This window comes from Eurytemora carolleeae, unplaced genomic scaffold (assembly GCF_000591075.1).
Source record: "Eurytemora carolleeae unplaced genomic scaffold, Eaff_2.0 scaffold1547, whole genome shotgun sequence".
NCBI classification, from domain to species: domain Eukaryota; kingdom Metazoa; phylum Arthropoda; class Copepoda; order Calanoida; family Temoridae; genus Eurytemora; species Eurytemora carolleeae.
Genome location: NW_019397455.1, coordinates 1 through 21,367, shown reverse-complemented (window position 1 = coordinate 21,367; position 21,367 = coordinate 1). Strand labels below are relative to the sequence as shown.

The 21,367-nt window shown below is 37.4% G+C and overlaps 2 protein-coding genes across 2 annotated transcripts in view; one reads left to right on the top strand and one right to left on the bottom strand.

Moving 5' to 3' along the window:
• LOC111714390 (GATOR complex protein WDR59) overlaps nucleotides 1-2,962 on the top strand; it is a 32,617-nt gene extending 29,655 nt beyond the window's left edge. Inside the window, exons 31-33 of the mRNA XM_023489487.1 lie at nucleotides 619-729; nucleotides 1,947-2,107; nucleotides 2,342-2,962. Coding sequence (XP_023345255.1) covers nucleotides 619-729; nucleotides 1,947-2,107; nucleotides 2,342-2,596 — 527 coding nt within the window. The 3' untranslated portion in view covers nucleotides 2,597-2,962. The remainder of the gene's footprint in view (nucleotides 1-618; nucleotides 730-1,946; nucleotides 2,108-2,341) is intronic.
• Nucleotides 2,963-5,010: 2,048 nt separating this feature from the next.
• On the bottom strand, nucleotides 5,011-9,936 carry LOC111714386 (uncharacterized). The gene is made up of 5 exons (XM_023489484.1): nucleotides 9,805-9,936; nucleotides 6,800-6,837; nucleotides 6,384-6,433; nucleotides 5,883-5,929; nucleotides 5,011-5,759 (listed from the first exon to the last, which is right to left on the bottom strand). The coding sequence occupies exons 1-5, from the start codon at nucleotides 9,906-9,908 to the stop codon at nucleotides 5,675-5,677; spliced, it is 324 nt and encodes a 107-aa protein (XP_023345252.1). The 5' UTR covers nucleotides 9,909-9,936; the 3' UTR covers nucleotides 5,011-5,674.
• Between the last annotated feature and the right edge of the window lie 11,431 nt (nucleotides 9,937-21,367).

The window sequence follows — 21,367 nt, the reverse complement described above, 5'->3', positions numbered from 1 at the left end:
GTACATACTGTACTGTACTTGTATGTACAACTTGTGTACAACGTACATACTGTACTGTACTTGTATGTACAACTTGTGTACAACGTACATACTGTACTGTACTTGTTTGTACAACTTGTGTACAACGTACATACTGTACTGTACTTGTATGTACAACTTGTGTACAACGTACATACTGTACTGTACTTTGTATGTCAACTTGTGCACAACGTACATACTGTACTGTACTTGTATTTACAACTTGTGTACAACGTTCATACTGTACTGTACTTGTATGTACAACTTGTGTACAACGTACATACTGTACTGATGTTTATAAGTTGTCATACAAATATCTAATTTAACAAAAAATGGTAGATAATGAGCTTATCAAATTTGAAACAATAAAGTATCATTTGTGTTAATTTTAAATGACGTGCTCTGGATTGAAAACAACAATTTACCAGGAATTTTTATTTTAAATTTGAGCCCATTTCTCGGATTTTTTTGCAGTTGTTAATAACTGTATGCATTGTATCTATAAGAAGAAAATGGTATTTTTATTTATTTTTAACAAAAAGACTTTGAATTTGTTTTCTTTGCATTTTGAAAGAAGATAATTTATTTGTTTGTATTGAGGTAAAAACCGGACTGGAGGATCGAATCCCAACCTGGATAAATGTTGGAGTAAAAATATCAGATCTAATTCATGGACTGATATTCTTCCAGAAGAAATCAGATATTCACTAGGTGATTAGACTTTTTTATTTGTATGATTTTTATTACAGGGTGTCCCAATACATACGAGACAATATTTTTATCTTCTCAGATTTTCTATTGCTTATAATTATGGGGGCGATAGTTGTAAACCTGCTAGCCTATATAGCTGCATTGTTTACATTGTTTACAGAAGATTTGCAAAATTTTAAATATCCTGATGTGTAATTAAGATAAACTAAAATTTCTTTTGACGGGTTGTATGCTAATAATTTGCAAAACTTTCTTTGCAAAACTTGTGCAATACGTTTCCTTATGTCAAAAGCTTTCAAAAAAGCTAGCTAAAAATTATCAAAATCTGACAACTGAAAGTGGGTCAAAACAAAGATTTTGTTTGTTACAATTGAAAAAGTAGTCATTCAGGCACTGTGCCTGAAGACTTAGGCAGTAAGTATAAAAACCCGGGAGGGCTATGGGTATTTAGGAAAAGTCAGAAAATTTCAACAGCCTCAGACGAAGACTTTTTGAATTATGTAAAAAAAGATACAGCAGGGGGTCAATTTCCCCCCCCCCCCTAGAGGAATAGGGTTGAGAAACTGCTTTTTTAAATTTAATGTAAATTAATAGCTCTGAAATATGATCTTAAATTTGATCTTTAAAATGTTGAGAATACGACATTATAAAAAAAAATCTCTTACATATATGTATTTATATATCTGGGATTCACTGTAGACAATCTAATTTTGATTCGTGTAAAACATACCAGAATCTATTACAATTCAGAGCACCTGTAAAAAATAATAATGATAAAAATAATAGTAATTATTACCTCAAAACAATGCTATTTTAAGTAACATATCTGTTTATAATTCTTTAAATATAGTCATTAAAAATCACACAATTTCAACAGTAATAGTGTCAAAAATGAGAGTTCTAGGACAAACAGACTAAAACGCCCCCCACCCCGTCCCCCCCCTGTTTAATATAAAACATTTTTTTACTTAATATGTCAGCGGACCTATTTTATTTTAGAATGTAAAAAAGAATGTAGCTGAACAATTTATTTGAATTCAGTGTTGACAGTAATGGTAATGAAACACTCCTGTAAATATTATTAATATATAAAGTATTACATTTTTTAATTTCTCTTGGTTGAGTTGAAAGTATGAAAAAAGTTTAAAGCACAATATGGTCTTAATTTCCCGAGCAACACTATTATTATTATTTATAGAGCACTCTTAACTTTTCAGATAATTCAAACTTTTCCGAGGAAGAGAGTCCGCAGAAACCTGTTTCTAAAACCAGTGTTGGAGAACTTAAATTTGGTCTGTTAGCTCCTGAACAGATAGACCTGTATTCAGATGCACTAAATGTTTATGCAAATTTGTTATATAACGGCCAGAAACTGCAGGTGAGTGCTTCAATACAATTTATTATTTTATTATATTCAAATTTGCCAATATATTGTAAAACTCTGGCTTCAAAGCAGAATCCAATGTTTGAAATTCAAATATTTCGATGCAAGGAAGGTGAAAGGGGAGCCTAACTGTTTCTATCAAATATTTTGTATAGGAAAATAATCTGAATTAGTGGCGCTTCGCGTCTCTGTTTTAAGATTGCAAATTAATCATGAATTTATGTTCAGAAAAGATGCGAAGTACTAAAGCACGGAGTGTACACCTTTTGCGAGGAACCAGTTAGTTTTGGTCAGCTTGAATCTCCAAAAGATTGCGCGCCAAATTTGATTTGTGAATTATGTCGTCTTCCAGTTCGAGGATTTTCCTGTATCTGCCCTTTGTGCGAGCACGGAGGCCATGCTGGTCATTGGATGGAATGGTTTCGAGGAAGGGATGTTTGTCCAACAGGTTGTGGATGTCATTGCTTCCAATACATGTCATAAATTTATTCTGTTGCGAGGTTTTCTCCTTTTCTTTTTACCTCAACCGTTCTTCCATTTTTAATTATATTATTACGTTTTCTTCAAATCCCTTTCTCTGAAGATTTGTTTAGAATTTGGACCAGCATAGTTTGAGCTTTAATAAAATGGAATTTTGAATTCTATAGAAATGCAATAAAATAGCAATGAATTAATATAATCATAATTTATAGAAAATAAATAAAATTTACAATTAGAAAATCTTTTATGTCTATTTTGTATACAAATTGTATTCTATTCAATTGTTTATATATAAAATTATGTCACATTTCCGATAGTTTTTCATACCTTAAATATGCTAGAGACAAAAATATGATATTTGAAAAGCTCTTTTTGATTTATCATTAACTGGCCTTGAAACTGAAGAGATTATGGTCTTATTTCTTAGTTTCATGGTTAACTGGCCTGACGAGCGGGGGAAGGCAGGCGGCCATGAGCCACAACTATTTCCCCTTCCGTGCCACATATTAGCTTTTTTATCTTCCAGCAGCCATGAGCCACCGCTGTTTCCCCTTCCGTACCACCACATTTGACTCTTCCGGGTAAAACTACTTTTTTAAATGGTATATTTAGGGCCTTTAAAGTGTGATTTTAAAAAAATCCAGCCGCGTCACCCAAAAAGCACAACTCAAACCTTTTTTTTCAATTCTAATTAAGATTAATATTTTGTGTGTTGAATTCTTGAACTGTTTTACAATGATATTTTTGACAAATTTGACTGAGTATTACAAATTGAAATATCACAAAGTCTAATGATTATTCAATTACTAAATCCATCATAAAATCACTCATTAACCAACTTAGTGATATTTCAAAAAAGCTAATATGTGGCACGGAAGGGGAAATAGTGGTGGCTCATGGTGCCTTCCCCCGCTTGCCTGACAGAGCTCTTCATTTATTTATTTCAATATGCAATAATATATTTACACAATTATAATACATTTAACGTTAAAGACCAAAGGTGAATAGTTTTCTGGTCTCATTAAAATACAGTGATAACCAGTAAACTCTGAAATAGGAAGACGACATTTAGGTTCAAGTTATAAATTTAAAAAGTCCAATGAGTTCAGTAAACAGTATGCAGTGAAAACAGACACATTTCACTTAATTAGTGATGTTATAAGTGTTTAGTTAATCTATTTGCTTTGTAACAACATCAAATACAAGTATTGATATAAAGTCGTCTTCCTATTCCAGAGTATTCTAGTTATCACTGTATTACTTTTTGGGAATCCCATATATGATATGACAGCAAGTAATGACAATATAGAAATATATAGATCTGATTATGATTATAATAGTTGTAGAAGCCATGAAAATCTAATAATGAATAAATCCCTATTTATTAGTTAATAAACTTGGTTTTGTACAAATATGAATATGTTTACCTTAAGATAAATAGATTCTAATAAGCTTGGTACTGTTTGTGCACAAACAAATATAGAAGATTTGCATAGATTTAGTTTACTGCTGAATACAACAGAAAGGAACAAGAGCATTAATCTTAAACAACATGAACATACAAATAGAGAATAGAGGGAAGGGAAGGGGGGGGGGCTACGATTAATGAAACATCATAATATAAAGATATGAATAATAATCTAAGAACATGCAATTTTTCTTCTAGATTAGGAAATTCTAATAAATATTTATAAATGCTGTTATTCTTTTTATTTTTATTCAGTAAATTCATCTTGAGGTGGATACGTGGTTAGAAAGGGATGTCCATAAAACTCTGATTTGATTTGCCATGATTTTTAAAACCATTTGAAAAGTTGAGTTATGTCTATTTTAAATATTTTTATTGTAATTCTTTCAAACCATGCTTCAGACATATATCACTAAAATAAACTTCCTAAGAAAATTGGAAAAACAACTTTGGCTTTTGGAAACATTTCTCTTTTCTGGGTAAGTTTTGTCAGTACTGAGATTGGCTGATGTTGTAAAGATATCTTTTATTGTTGGGACTTCATCGTAATCTTAATACTGATTTTTTTAAATTATGCATTTAAGGGAATTTTCAGTAACATTTTTGTAAGAGTTACATATGCGTAAACTGTCCCAGATTGACATTTTTATCTGAAATCAGTGCTATTGATTTTTTTTAATTTTTAATTTTTGTTCTTCTTTCTTTAAAAGAGATGAAATATGTCAAATACCTTCCGTTTCTATTATTTTTGAAGAGAGCACACTATCGAAAATTCAAAAAGTTTTAGATAGAGAGCAAGAATATTTAAATAATTTTTTCTCACAACAGGTTTTCTATCAGGCTTTTGTAATTTAGAGCCACTTGAAGTTACGTTGGCAGTCCCTTTAATCTTCATGGTTTACAGATCTACTCTATTATACTAGAAGAACATAATAAATGATGATCCTAGTTTGTTTACTAACATTTATTAACTATTTTGTCAATATAATACACCAGGATATATTCAACAATAAATACAATATACACTTTACCATATCGTACTTAATAGCAAGGTACAAATACTCAAAGTAGGGGGAACAGTGTTTGTGTACATATTTGGCTGTTGCGTATTTGAATTGCAAGTTATAATTTGAACAACGATAGTGATTTAAAGGTTGCAACCTGTCACGTAAAAGTGTCGATAAGAATTTTGTCAATAACTTGTTAAAACTAAAGCGATAAACAAGTGCTATATAGTTCTAGTATGTACACGTCTAAGGCTACAAAAATGTATAAGTGAGATAGTGAGTGAACATTAAAAACCAATGCGTTGCGACCCAGTCTTGAAACCTGGTGCACATTTTCAGAAAAGTCTAGCTCTTTTTGGGTGATCTTGTTTACTAAATTGTTATTTTTTACCTTAAACAGCAAATCCCATCAAAATAAACAACAGTTAAATGTATACAAGCCCTACTCCCCCATACCTTAGTATGCCTTGCTCCAGATGAGGTATGGTAAACAGAAGACACACATTTAAACAAAATTTCCTTTACTATTTATGTAAGACATAGGAAATAGTGAAATGTGTTTTTTGTGATAAAAGTGTGAATAAAGGAAAGACATAAATGTACATTTTATCGGTCCCAGTTTATATGTACAGTGTTTTGTACATGTGTGAGATGTGATGGAGCGTACACTACAGTTCTGTTCAACCCGTACCTAACAAATACAATCAGCTATATATAAATAATCACGACTATAATAAATTTACCATGTATTTAGCATGTACGATAAAGTATAACTATTAATTACACAATAGTTTCTATAAAAGATAGTACCTACCTATTATACGCCTTTTCTTTTCCTTTGTCTCTGATGTATAAATTCTCCTAAAATAAAAATTAATTAACCAATGACTGGCTGAGAATGATATGAACTAATTGAATTCAACTACTGATATTAGAAGACTTTAAATGTTTTATATAGGGAGTGTTCGCGAAAAATGAAAGGCTTACGTCAAAAAATAATTGCTTTTAATCGCTACTAATCTTACTTCTATCTATTGCGTGTATAAGAAAAAAATTATCAAAAACGACTTATACTGAAGAACGTAGCGTCTATACAAATTCAGAATTTTGCATAGTTAATATTTCATAATATTTTTTATTCGTTTTGTATAAAAAGCACTTAAATTTTGTATACAAAGCTCTAAAATATTTTTAAAAGATGCTATTGATAAGCCTGGTAAACTGAACATTGAACCATCCAGGTTTTTTTCATGTGGATTGACCTAATGCATTTTTATTTTATGATATTTTATTAAAATATGTTTATTTCTCTAACCTGATATTTCAGCATAACAGAAGACATTAGTTTTCCGTGCTCAGCGAATCCTGATACAATATTTAATTATGAAATGCCGTATATTTTTTATATATTGTATATATATTATTAAAAAAGGGATCATTGTTTTGCCTCAAACTCAAATTTTGTAATCCTTACATCTTTACATTTTATATTTTAAACAGACTATGCATTATATCTGGCAAATTAGAAAATTGTTTGATGCAAAAACTCTATTTCGGGTCCGTCCTAGAGAACGATTTTTGGACCCCCCCCCCAGGCTCCCCCGCCACCTGCCCTCCTATCAATTTTGTATATAACCACTAACTTTCAGCAAAATTATTATTATTTATCATTTATCATTTTAAGTTTAGGTTAGGTTAAGATCCCTTTAACTCAGATTTGTATTTTCATACCTTGCTCTGAACTAGAATTCATCGTTTGCGAGGCAGAACTAAAAAAAAAAAAACACATCAAGGAGAGAAAAATACAATAAATGATTTATATTTTTCATCTCATTATGTTCAATTAGAATTGTTTTCCGAAAACTAGGGAATAATTGAACAGAAAAGAAGATAATCAAGAAAAGCATCTCAGAAAAACAACAAGTTTAGAATGTTATTATTTGTTGAACAATTCTTCTAAAACATTGAAAAATTATTTTATTTTATTTGTTGAATTCTTTATTTTATAAAGGAATTGAGTCTTTGCAACAAATCCCAATTTTCTAATACCTATATATCTACAACCAAATTATGTAAACCTTAGATATTGGGTTGTTAAGATATAGGGATTTAAAACCAGAGTTTGTGGCAAAGACTCAATTCCTTTGTTTTCTAGATCGAAACATTAGTTTTTAGGGTAGCATTGAGAATCGGACATGTCACTCTTTAAATGGAGAGTTACTTATATTACGTCGACGACAATTCCTTCCATAAAGGACAAGTTGTTAAAAAAAAACAGATTTTTGCCACCAAACTATGAATTCTATTGGATCAAATAGTCGAAGTTTGAAATATTAAAGGTTACAACATCAAGTTGCCAAGATAAAGATTGGAAAATTTGAGTTTGTGGCAAGAACTCCACTGTCCACTGTCCACTGTCCACTGTCCACTGTCCACTGTCCACTGTCCACTGTCCACTGTCCACTGTCCACTGTCCACTGTCCACTGTCCAGATTTTCACTTACTAAAGGTTTGATAATTTCAAAATATCTAACTGTCGTGGTCTATTTCTAAAAATGCTATATTATATCTCTATGGATCGCGCATAAAAAGACCAATCTTTGCACATTTAGAATTAGAAGATAAAAGACAACCTTCCGGTAGGTTCTAAACACTAATGTTAATTGGGACATCCTGTGTATATTATATATATATATACTATTGATCAGATATCTATATATATAAAGTTGTAACCTCTTGTTGTCTTTCTTTCTGTTTTTTGTCCTATCATAACATTTTGATTGGGGAACTCGGGAGACCCATGGGAGTGGTCTTAGCTTGATATTCTAGTTTAAGTTGGTCGACTTTAAGAACAAAAATTTAGTTTCCATGTAAAATTGTTCAAGTGCGGGTAAACGTGCGGGAGTGTTTTTAGTAAACTTGGCAGTGCTGGGTTCCCAAGCTAGTATACATATATATACTAGCTGAAGTGCCCGACGTTGCCCGTGAAATTAAGAAATTAGAATTTTGAAAGAAAAAATTTCAAATTTTTTAAAGCTATAATACCTTCGATTCCCTCCAAAAAAAAAGCCAAATTGGTCGAGCCATTAGGCCATATTGTTAATATATATAATACTGAGTACCCACCCTTTCCTTTATACTTTTTTTAAAATGTACACTGTACAGTGTACATCCATCTATTTATTTACAATTCTTATTCGCTTATAATGGGCCAACCAATCAAAACAACCAACTCTGGTTAGGTGGGTCCAAACTACATAGTAAATTGTGATTTATTATTTGTATTATCTCTTGCTTTGTAGTTGAATAAAAATATGAAGTATGAATATATATAATATATATATATATATATATATTAAGAGTTTTATTTCATAAATATTGCACCAAACTGTTTCGCCGAATTCCTTTGAGAAAGAATAAATATTCTCCAGAATTAGAGAAAATTATTCTATCTAAGAAAGTCTAGATTTAATTAAACAGAAATAGAAGGATTTCACTGGAACGGAAGTACTTGTAATTTAAAATGAAAATACGAGTAAAAGCCGTAAATCAGTTAAAATGTCAATCAAATTCATTGTGAACAATTCAAAACTATGCAAAAATAATATTTTGATTAGTACCCGAAAACTCTCTTTTTTTATAGTAGAACAGGTGTTTTCTTTAACCAATCAAAAGCGACCAGCAATATATTGCATCGGTAAGACTCGAGCTAGCCAGCCACAGATTCCATTATTCAAAAATAATCTGAAGTTTGATCAATTTTTGGAACTTGCTGTTATCAATTTGTACCAGTTACAGTTAAGAGGGCAATTTCTTACAGTTACAGTTTAGAGGTCAATTTCTTACAGTTACAGTTTAGAGGTCAATTTCTTAAAGTTACAGTTTAGAGGTGTTTCATAAAAAATTCACTTTACCAAGGACACAAATGTTTTGAATTTCTGAATAATAACCGCATACAAACTTTGAAACACTAAACCTTAGATATTTCAAACTTAAATTGTTTTAACCAAATAATCTAATATTAAAGGTTAACACAATCAGGTTGCAAAGAAAACTTTAGTTTGGTTTAAGCATACTACCACATGTGAGAGCGGATTATTTTTTATTCAGTTACCCCAAGGGTGCAGATACATAACATTTTTTTAAAGGATTTTATGTCGGTATTAATGTCAGTAAAGTGGCGATAACTTATTTCACTATTTTTAAGTTACATTTTTGTTGATTATTTGACTGATCCATATCATAAAATGTATTTACAAGTTTCAAAGTGTTTGCATTTATTTACAGAATTAAAGTTCTAAATGTTAAAGGAAGTGTTCGCGAAAAATGAAAGGGGGTATAGGCTTAATGCGATAAAAAAAACGCTTTTGATCGCTACTAATCTTAGTTCTATCTGTTGCGTCTATAAGGAGTAAATTGTAAAAGACGTCTCATACCGAATAAATTGGGGTTATTGGAACATACGAGTACGACTTAGACCGTAAAAAATCAATTTAATTTCAAACAAATCTTTCAGATATTACAACCTTATAGTCATCGATTATCTTTCGCCACATTTGTATATAGTTTAAATTTTATATATTTTTTTTATTAATTTGATTATTTCTCTTGTCGCTTGCGCAACTATCTAAGAATGCCGCGCACCACTCACATTTTTCGAAGTCCGATAAAACGTTTTATAAAAAAAATAAAATATTGCGTCTATAAGGAGAAAACTGTTATTGAAGATATTTTACCTTGTTTTAAATTTCCTGCTGCGCCTGCGTTGTTGTTTATTAAACTCTTCTCTCCAATTTCCTTCAGCTCCCTTCACAACAAACAAATCTTTGTCAACAAACATTTTTACATCTTTTTCAAATTTAAATTTTAAAATCTTTTTAAACAAACATTTTAAAATCATTTCAACAAACATTTTTTAAATGTTTAAAATTAAACTCAAGACTGTTGAGTTTAATGCATAGATTTAAAATTAATTGTTGAATTACTACTGCTCTCCACATCAACCTAATTATTTTCATCTTCTACCATTTCTCCGCTTAATCCAACACATTATCTCTAATTCATTTTCCCTCGAGATATCTATCGAAATCCCCCCCCCTTCACTTTATTTTACTTTATTTTCTCTAATGTATAAACTCCTACGAACTAAATGCTCGCAACAAACTCAAATTTTTAAGTCTCCACAACTTTGAAACCTGATGATGTAACCCATTGATATTTAAAAAAAAGTTTTATCAACAGTTAAAAATATCAAAAGTCTACATTAGGTTTTCCCTCTGGTGGTTCAACTTTTTTTTTTGCATAAAACGGGTTGGCTCCCTTCCCCACCTCACTCAACTCAAATCTAAGAAAAACTTTTTTAACTTTAAAATCTTTGAAACTTTTCTCATCAGGCTTTCAAACAAATCCATGAATATATTTCGGTAGGAAACTCAACTCAAACATATCTTATGTATTTTAGATCTGATTTCATCGGAGGGAAACACTCAACCTGATTATTTAATGGGACTGTTCAGATAAATTGGTGGCAATTGTGGTACCAAATCTAGTTATAATCATAATTATATCACTTGTTATAAGATGTCCATCCTACCAGTCTATATATACCTCTCTTTTCATCTCGTTGGATCCCCCCTTCCCATTTTTTCAAATTTTAACTTTTAATTTAAATTTAAATTGATTTGAGTTTTTCTTTGGTGTTTTTTTGAAAACTTTGATTTTGTCATCTAGCCAATTCTTTTTTGCATTCGCCTCAATATGCTTAGACTCCATTTATTTTGTTGCACATTTGTTAATTGTTCTATATTCGAATTAGGGTTTCCACGAAATGGCTAAATCGTTTGCGCTATTTTTGCGTATGAAACGCAATGAGTTTTGCGCTATTTTTTGCGCAAAACCGGAAATATTTTTTGCGAAAGTTGCGCGTGAAACGAACTTATATTTTTGCGCATTTTTTTGCGCAATTTGCGCAAAACCGCAAGTTTTACGCAAAATGTAACTTTTTAGGCAAATTGTCAAAAATTTATATTCTAAGCTTAGAATTAAACAACTGAAGATTTATTCCATACATAAAAAAAATATTAACATAAGAGTATGATAACGATTATACTACACTCAATTGGTTACTTCCAGTTACAAAAAGTTTAAATTAAGGGACCAAAATTAATAAAATAGAAATTAGAGAGTGTGAAACTTGGCAATATTTTAATCCTATTAAATAATTTCAAGTGACCCTTAAAAGCTTTGCCTAATTAAGTATGAATTATATTCTTAAATTTTTTTAATCAAATTTCTTAAATCTTTTTAATCTCATATAAAATAATGCAAGAGAGTAACCAATGCCTGAAGAATCCACTTTTAGGAAATATGCATGTCCAAAACTAAAATTGTCGAGAATTTTACTGGACAATCTGTTGCGGATTTTGGTACAAAACCTTCCAGCACTGAAGGAATTGAATTCTAAGAAACACATACCGTCACCAACCGTTTGATTTTTACGAAATTGCGGAAATGTGCAAAACTCAGAACTCTATAGTTGCAGAATTGCGCAAAACTTGAGTTTCGCGAAAGCGGAATAGGGCAATTTTGCGCGAAATGACTTTTGCGAATTATTGCGCAAATTGTTATTAATCAAAGCAAGATTAATTTTGCGTTTCGTTCCGCAAAAATTGCGCAAAAGTTTTGCGAATGGAAACCCTAATTCGAATATATTTGTTAATTGTTCTATATTCGAATATATTTGTTAATTGTTCTATATTCGAATCGGCGAATCAGCGTCTAGCAGATTTACATTGTTGTCTAATGTCTAAATTTTATAATATTTTTGATTCAACTAGTTTAGATATTTTAATACTTTTTTCGTTTAAAAAAGTTTAATGAGAAGAAGAATGATTATCTCGGATTTAGGGTTATCCTCAAATAAGGAAACTTTAACCCTATAAAGGCTGGGGGGTCTGAATTTTTGTTTAGCATGGGAGGGGGGGACGTCCCAGATCCCCCTTAGAACAAGGCTATAGAGAATAGGGAAAGGGTTGAAAGGTATGTTCAAAGCCCAATTTTTCACAGCCAGCTCATTAAAAACAGAAATCAATAGTTTGAGTGTTAACAGCTAAAGAGGGTTGAAAAAAGGCTAATTAAAGTGTAAACAAAATGTAGTTTTCTTTTAAAAAAACAAATATCAAAGTGTGACTGTGACACATGTTTCTACATCCATTAGTCAAGAGCTTTTCAAAAATATAGCTTTCAGATCTGTATGTGCTATTTTAGATTTTTTTTAACACGGACCGGACTTTTTACTGTTCACCCTACCATATGCAGTAAAATAAAATTACAAAAAATCTTTTAAATTTCTGTTTATTAAAAGTAAAAAAATCACGGTGATAGTGTCAAAAATGAGAGTGCAAGGGGGGAATAACTGTTTAGCCTGATGATTAGGATTAAAAAACTGTAAACATATTTATTTGTTACAATCCTTGAAAAAGGATCAAATTGATTCAGTGCAATGGAACCCTTTAACCTTTGTCTGAGGAAAAATGAAAATTTCCTCTTTATCTTAATTTCTGCTACAATTTCTACATGACCAATGAAACATTAGTTTTTGTTTTTGTTTGTCTGATAGCCGCCTGATCCGAATGGGCTGACATTTTTTGAGGGAACCTATGAGTGCCCGAGGAGTAACATAGGCAAAAAAGTTCAGCAATTTTTGTTTTTTAAATCAAATTTTTTTTTTTAAAATATATTTTTATTTCGATCAAATTTATTTTCACGGGCTATGCCGGGAATTTCAGCTAGTCTAAATTAAACTATAAGAAACTATAAACAGTGGAATAAAAATTTTCTTTGTAATTTTAATATGAATTAATAAAAATGATTATGGGTCCTTTTTTTAAAAACAGTACCTGCAGTTCAGACTGCACAGTTGTACAATATATAATTACAAAACATAGATGTTTTTAAAATATACGGACACCTCTCTAATACCCAAAACAGTCCCTTTATCAGAAACGAGCTCAAAAGGAAAAGCCAGCCAGAAAATATCTCAACTTAGGCAAACTCAAACAACTTCAGTAGTGAACAAAACTCAGTAAATCTTAGAACAGGAATCGCCTCAAACTCTAATCTTCCAAAATCTAAAGTGCAAGACCTCATAGTCTAAAAACACACAGCAACTTCCTTTCTACTACAGTCTATATATCTTATCCTGAGTTTACTCTCTAGAGTCTATGAATAGCTGATAACTATACTAGGTTCACTCCCTATAAGCTAGGAATATAGATGGTACTATACTGTTTATTTAGTCAAAGCATACAGTTTAAATACAGGTTATCCATGTTATAGACTACAAGTTATAATAAGTGTATTTTGGTTATTACACGCTAAAAAGACTATAGAAACATCAAGCAGTAGTAAATATTATTGTGAAGAAAAATATCCCCTGGAACAAGTAGGAAATAAGTTGGTAAAGTCAAGTTTTAAAATCCGTACTCAAAACTTGTCTGGCGGTCCTACGCTGTAACCTCCCCACCCATACTGGTTGAATTCAAGGTCTAGGCTAAAACTTCCCGGTATACACCTAAATCCTTACATCCCCCTCAAGTTTTTATTTTGACTCCCCTCCAAAATATAAAACTTCCCCTCAGGAAAAAGAAAATCCCCATTTCAAAGAAATCTGCGTCCTGATTGTGCTTGGAAAGATACAGTTGGAGCTGGAGTAGGTAAAAGAGGGGCGGACGTTTACGCCTTGGTCTCTGCCTTGGGCACTTGCAATGGAAGTTCTTCAACCCAATGTCTCCTCCTCTTCATCTTCTGCAGTGTTTCATTGGCTCCACAACAAGTAGTCAAAACTATGGCCAGGGCCATTGCAGGTCCTCCTTGTAGATATGCCATCACCATGACGGATACATGGACAATCATCCGAACTGCCATAATCACCAGTACTAAGGCAGCGAGGTAGTCCCCATACTCCCGGATCGCTTTATCTACTCGTGAGAAGATGTTTAGCTCCTCATAGCTCTTGGTTAATCCGGTCAGGTCATATCTCGTTATGGAGTCACTGACTCCGGCCACACAGGAATCTGTCTCCACACAACTCCCTATGGTTACCGACTTCAGCAAAGCCTTGTGGTAGGACGGGTATTCTAGGATTTGCTCCCACTCTCTCTGCTCCGCCTCTGTGTAGGGTCCACTAACAGACATGTCAAGATGGTCCACAGAGTTATCTTCTTCCAGTGCTCCGGCGCTGCTACTGGTACAAGCGAAGGCGTAACAGCTACCCAAGTATTATTTGCCACTTTAATCGTCAGGGGAAACTTACTGGAGCAAGGCAGCTGTGTAGCATGCTGGGTACAAAGCCAGGTAGTAGGATCTACCCATACTTGTAGTTGGACAGCTCTGCAATCGCTCCTCGTTTTTGTACACACGACAGTACAAATAACACATCTCCTCTCCTGTAAGCATACTGTCCGTTGGGTAACCTCTGCGGTATCTCTTCAGAAATGGCCACCTGCTGTTGACAGACTGTGGTTGTTAACATCTCCTGAACTGACTGCATCCGTTTCTCAAGCTTGTAGGCTAGGTAGTCTTCCCTCACTCGTTCCTGGATGGTGATGTGGAGATCTGTTGGATGCAAAGTTCCCCAGCTAACCACATCCAACAACTCAGCTGCAAAAAGCTCCGGATAGTTGGTGGATAATAACTTCACACCGCCACACTCCTGTGGTGCCATTGTCACTCCAGTAACATTGAGTAAAATGGCTTTCTTCTCATGTACTAGGTAAGAACCCATCACCCGTGTCCCGGTGAACACTTGTATCTTCTCAAATGAACATGTAGGGGTGTAGCTTTAGATGAAGGTCCCAACTCCTGTCTCGCATCCTCCTGTGTTCAACTTGCATGGTAGCTCCATATCACTCTTACTCTCCACCAACTGGCCTTGGGCTATGAACTCCTCAGATTCCACTAGGATGGAGTACTCAACTAGCTCCATTAAGTCATATACCAAGCCATTGCCCGTGTGCATCTGTTCCCCCCGGCATCCTACCTTGTCATCTGCTACATTGAGTTCTCCAGCTGCTGCAATTTGAACGAAAGTAGTCTGGTCAATCAGGATATCGAAGATCTGGTTGCTTCCTGGTGGTTGAAACTGTCTCTGGGTACTCAGCATCCTGCACCACTCTGTTGAGACCAACACATCATGCTGTATTGTAGGTACCTTGGCCACTTTGAGATGAGAAAAAGCCCCACAGAAGTATCGAACCTGCTTTCCTTGATTTTGCACTTATATCCTTGTAACCTGGTTACCGTCCTGGGTTGGACGAGATACATTTTTGGCTTCCGGTTCAGGCACGGACGGCTCACGTACCCTCTTGGCAGGCTGGGCCTCTCCAGTCATCTCGGTGTCTTCTACAGCGTCCCCCTCTGCCTGTGCCTCCACTACTGGCGGACTGTTCTCCATGGGCTCATCTGCCGGCCTGGCCTCCTCCTCATTGGTCGGCTCTACTTGATCAGTTACCTCAGTAGGCACTGGCATGGGTCTCACAGGTTCCTCTACGGTATCCTTCCTTGCTGCAGGAAGGTTCTGGACTTCTATCCCTGTACCGCCGCTATAGACTGGTACAGCTAACTCTGGTCTCTGGCGGCTACTTCCTGCTATCTCCTCGCCCTCCAAGTCATCCATGTCGGCGTCTACGGTATCCCTCACCACGGTCCTGGGATTGGCCTGATACTTCTTCAGGCGCGTCACATGCCCCCTCAACGTTTTCCCCTCTGTACCAGAAGGGCAAATATCGACTAACACTTCTGCTACACGCTGTACTACCTTGAAAGGTCCACGCCAGGCATTCACTAACTTGTCAGGTTTTCCTGATACCGGTCTGGGGCTGTAATACCAGACTAAACAGCCCGGTTCCCACTCTTCCTGGTTCCCAGAATATAGATTCGAATTACACCGGATCACAGCCTTTCCATTATGGCGTATGTAGGCATACACCTCTCTCGTCCTGTTGAGGACATCCTTCAGAAACTCCTGAGTATTCTTGTACTTCTCCGCTGGGTTCTCCAGTATCAGATCTAGAGGTAACCTTGCCTCTCTTCCAAACAAGGCCGCATAGGGTGTTAGGCCTGTACTGGTATGGAGTTTGGTATTATAGGCAAATACACAAATTCCCACTAACTTGACCCAAGATGGGTCATCCCATTCCAACAGGACCCTCAGCATTTGACCCAATACCCGGTGGAATCTTTCAACCAGGTTAGACTGGGGATTGTAGGCTGGGGTCATGGTCCTGTTTATCTGCAGGTTACTCATCAATTCAGCCCACAGCTTGGATGTGAACTCGGTGCCCTGGTCTGAGTGTATCTTCTCAGGACAGCCGTAAATAAAAATCACCCGGTCCAACAGTGCTCGGGCGACTGTCTGAGTCTCCTTGTTAGGGATGGGGACCGCCGTCACCCATCTTGTAAAATGGTCCTCCACTGTAAGTATATATCTGGGACCTGACTGTCCATCCCCCAGTGGTCCTACTAAATCCACATATAACCTCTCAAATGGAAAACTAGCCACTCTTGGTTTGTGCACTGTCTTATGGATGTCTGTGGTCTTCTCCTTCGCCAGACATTCCCCGCACTGTGCTATCCTGGTCTGGAAATCCTTCCTCAATCCCGGGTAGTAGATGTATCTGTTAGCCCTTTCCATACTAGCCCTTACTCCAAAATGCCCCGCACTCTTTTGGGCGTGTATATAGTGGAAAGTAGCTTCCCTTAAAGCTAAAGGGACCAATATCTTGTTAACTGGCACCTCAATCCTAGGTTGAGTTGCAGGAAGCACCAGGATNTCTAAGCTGAGTAGCTCTTCCCCCTTTCCACGTATCTCCTCCTTTGGGGGTATCTTCTCCGTTCTGACCCATCCTGCTACTAACCTAAGGTCGGGGTCCTCCCTCTGAGCTTGTAATACCTTCTCCCTGGAGAATTCCCGCAGTTCTACCGAGGCCAACCTCTGCTCATCCTCCTCCTCCTGAGTGGGAGCAGGTAGATGATTGCTCCTGGATAATGCATCTGCATTCAGGTTACTTCTCCCCGGCTTGTGTATCACTTTGAATGAATACTGCTGCAACTCTTCTAGCCATCCAGCCAATATCACCTTAGGATTCTTCAGGGTCTTCAAATGCTTCAGGTATGACGAATCGGTGTACAGCTCAAATGGCGCATATTTCAGGATGTGCTCATAGCGTCTAATACCAGCTATGGCCGCTGCCAACTCACCCTTATGACTCGGATAGTTCCTTTCTCCTGAGGTCGTCTTCCTCCCGGTAGCCCCAATAAACCTCTCCACTCCATCTTGCTCCTGTGACAGTACTGCACTCAAGGCTGTCCCGGAAAAATCAGTGGTTAAGTGGAATGGTGGTCCTCCTTCCTGGAACCGTGAGTAGGCCCTTACTGGCCCCTTCCTAAATGCCTCCTTCAACTTCCGGAAACTCTCATCCATCTCCTTGGTCCAAACAAACTCTCCCTTGAGACTCCTCTTCTCATTCAGGGGAGCAGCTAACTCTGCATAATTCTTGATGAACGCCCGATAATAATAATCCAATAGCTCTCCTAAGCTCAGTCACATTCTCTGGGACTGGCAATTCTAAGATCCGGGACACATAGTCCGGAACCATTGAAATACCTTCTTGGGACACCCTGTGTCCTAAATACTCCACCTCTTTCTCAAAGAGGACAGTCTTGCCAGGGTTCAGCTTGATCCCAGTCTCTCTGTGACGCTGCAAAACTTCTCTGAGTCTCTCCACATGCTGACCTTCTGTCTTTGTAGCCACTGCAATGTCATCCAGGTATGCATCTACATCTCTCCAGTCTACTCCTTCATCTAACACTTGCTGCACGAACCGTGAATATACTGCCCCGGCCGATGACTGGCCGAAAGGCATCACCAAGAACTGGTACAGTCCCAAGGGAGTACTGTGTATTCCTTGGACTCTGCTTCCATCGGGATCGTCCAGTATGCTGCAGACGCATCCAAGGTACTAAAGAAACGCTTTCCCGACATTTTGTCCAGGGTTTCCTGGATCCTAGGTAGAGGATAACCATCACTGATAAGACAATCGTTGACCTGGTGGAAATCCACGGCATACCTCTTACTCCCATCCTTCTTCTTCACTGCTACCAACGGACTACTCCAGGGTGACGAAGAAGGTTCTATTATTCCTTGTTCCAGCCATATATCCAGCTGAGCACGCAGGTCAGCTTCATCCTTAGGGTTCAAGGGTCTTGGTGACTGTTTTACCGGCTTAGTACCTGGCTTCATCCTCAACCGGCATTCGGTCAACCCGGTCTGCCCAAACGGACAATCTTCCGTTTTAAACACATCTTCATAGGAGGCTACCAGTTCCTTGACCTCCTCCATTAACTTAGGGTTGCTGGTCAGCACTTCCTTCTGCTCCAGCTTCAATTCCTTCCACAGCTGCTCCTTCCTCCCCTGAGGGTTCAGTTTCCTTACTGCAGGTGCCGGAGGAGGTGTCCAAACCTCTTCATCCTCCTCACCGGCCCGTTCTGCCTCCGTGATAACCTGTCCCGGCCTCAACCTGATGGGTTGGGTGGACCTGTTGCTGATGGCTAAACACCTCCTGACCAATGCTCCGGGCTCCTGAAATAATTGGGATGAAATTTCTGCACTGGCAGTTCTTAATATTTTGGAAACCTGCTCACCTTGATTCCATTCAGGCTCTCCTCTCCATCCCAGCTCCATTGAGAACACTCCGGGGATCCTGTCCTTGCACAGCTTCACTTTGCTCCTGGGGGCAGCTACCTCCACCCTCACAGTCTCTCCAGGTTGGATCCAAGCATCCTTGAGGCTTCGGATCAGGAAATGGGCTGCAGATTCCTTTGCTTATCCCTTTCCCCCCCTCAACTCAGCCCCCTTGGAACCAATCCCTTGGACTCAGCCCCCTCAGACTTCATCCCCTTGGCTTTAACACCCCTGGACTCTCCCCCCTTTGACTCAACCCCTTTACATACAATTGGTACTAAATCCTGAGTAGTGGGTGGGTCAACATCCAGGTCTTCTTGGATCTGGTGAATCATCTCTGTTACAGCACCATCAGGGTCAATGACCCTAGGGTTCTCTCCGCTAAAATCCAGCTTTAGTTGGGCCCTGTTGAGGAACGAGGACCCAAGGTTGATGTGGTGACTCAGGTTCTGGATCACCAGAGGCTTCATCCGGAACATCCTGTTGTGCCCCTGTTGTGCCCCTGTTGTACTGAGACTGGGGAACCTATCCCCTTCACTCTTAATGTGCCCCTAGTTGCTGCAGTCCCAATTTTAAGCCCTGGGGGAGGTGGGCTCAACTTCAACTTCAACAACTCCGCTAACCTCCCAGAAATGATCTGGGGAAATCTAACCTTGTTCCCTGAATCAACCAACCCACCCAGCTCCTTCAGCTCACCCCCAGCCTGGATCCTTAGTGGTAGGTTGCATTTAAGGGTTGGGGGGTTCAGTGCAGCAATTATCTGGCCCTTCTGCACAGGGCCACTCCGTCTAAAAAAGACACGGATTCTTCTTCTTCCTCCCAGAGGTCTAGATCCTCTTCCAGGGTGTTGTTCTGCTGCTTCGGGCTCCGGCACTCCTTGGCAAAGTGTCCCCCTTTGCCCCAGTTGTACCATCGCTTCTTCTTGGCCTTGCTCTCCTTCCCTCTGGAGTCCGATGGTTTCCCTCGGGGCTTGTCCACTATCTCCTTACCGTCCAGAGTCTTCTTCGCCCTACACTCCCTCCGGATGTGCCCTTTCCGCTGGCATCTATAACATTGTTGATCCTTCCCCTGCACTGCATCTATCTCCAATGGTACAGGTCCACTGGCTGGCTCCCCCGGAAGGTCTCCCATTGTTTGTCAGGCAGAGCTTATTGTAACCAACCCATCGGATGATGAGCTTTCACTATAGCCTCCATTCCACTCATCACGTTCTGCAGCGGTCGCTTCAACGACCGCTGCATGGAGAGCCGCTTCAGTCTTAGGGTTGGCCCTCCTAACCATTCTGCGTACTGCGTTATTACAGAGTCCCTTAATCACGGGCAACATCAGAGTATTAAAGGACCGTTCGTTAGAGGCAAACGCGAGATTGAAGAGAGCCATCTTGTTTGTCAGGTAGGATTGAACGTCTTGCTGCCTACCCTGCGAATATGCTATGAACTCAGACCTCACCAACATAGCCTCATTGTCTGGACAGAACACTTCTCTGATCATAACCTGAAAATGATCGAACATACCATGTCGATAACAGTCTTCAATGGGTGCGTTGTCCCTAATCCTGCTCACAGCTTTGCCAGCTAGACTCTCCAGAAGTATGGGGTACTCCCCCAGGTGCCGCTGCTGCCTCAGGTCCAGGTGCCTGGGCCGCTCCTTGTCCACGAATTGCTGCTAACTCCTGATTAAGCCTGTCTACCTCCTCTCTCAGCCTCTGCACTACATCATTTGCCTCTTCCATCTTCTCTGGCTCCTCCTAGTTCCCTTGGGTTCAGTAATCGGATTTTCTTTTTCCTTCCAACTACTCTTTATCCAGCCCGCTAGCCACCATAAAATATACGGACTCTTCTCTAATACCCGGAACAGTCCCTTTATCAGAAACGAGCTGAAAAGGAAAAGCCAGCCAGAAAATATCTCAACTTAGGCAAACTCAAACAACTTCAGTAGTGAACAAAACTCAGTAAATCTTAGAACAGGAATCGCCTCAAACTCTAATCTTCCAAAATCTAAAGTGCAAGACCTCAGAGTCTAAAAACACACAGCAACTTCCTTTCTACTACAGTCTATATATCTTATCCTGAGTTTACTCTCTAGAGTCTATGAATAGCTGATAACTATACTAGGTTCACTCCCTATAACCTATGAATATAGATGGTACTATACTGTTTATTTAGTCAAAGCATACAGTTTAAATACAGGTTATCCCTGTTATAGACTACATGTTATAATAAGTGTATTTTGGTTATTAAACGCTAAAAAGACTATAGAAACATCAAGCAGTAGTAAATATTATTGTGAAGAAAAATATCCCCTGGAACAAGTAGGAAATAAGTTTTAATAAAAGAAAAAAATTTGTTTTCTCAAAATAGCTTATAATCTTTACCACTGAAAACCCCGGATGATTTGATGTACCGGTACAGTTTTCAGCCAGCTAGACCAGGTTGTGTAAATTGTACAGTGAACGTTACATACGCCCTTAGGACGGTAAAACGGGACTGTACTCTAGAAATGAATCATCCCCTTCTTATTAGATTATTGTGTTATATCCATTGATAAATTTTTTATAA

Bases quoted from the DNA above. Each gene is read 5' to 3' on its own strand.
- LOC111714386 (XM_023489484.1), bottom strand. From the start codon at position 9,908: ATGTTTGTTGACAAAGATTTGTTTGTTGTGAAGGGAGCTGAAGGAAAT. The intron at 6,838-9,804 runs GTAAAATATCTT...TTTTTTTTTTAG, and splicing joins AGCAGGAAATTTAAAACAAG to TTCTGCCTCGCAAACGATGA. The intron at 6,434-6,799 runs GTATGAAAATAC...ATATTGTATCAG, and splicing joins GAATTCTAGTTCAGAGCAAG to GATTCGCTGAGCACGGAAAA.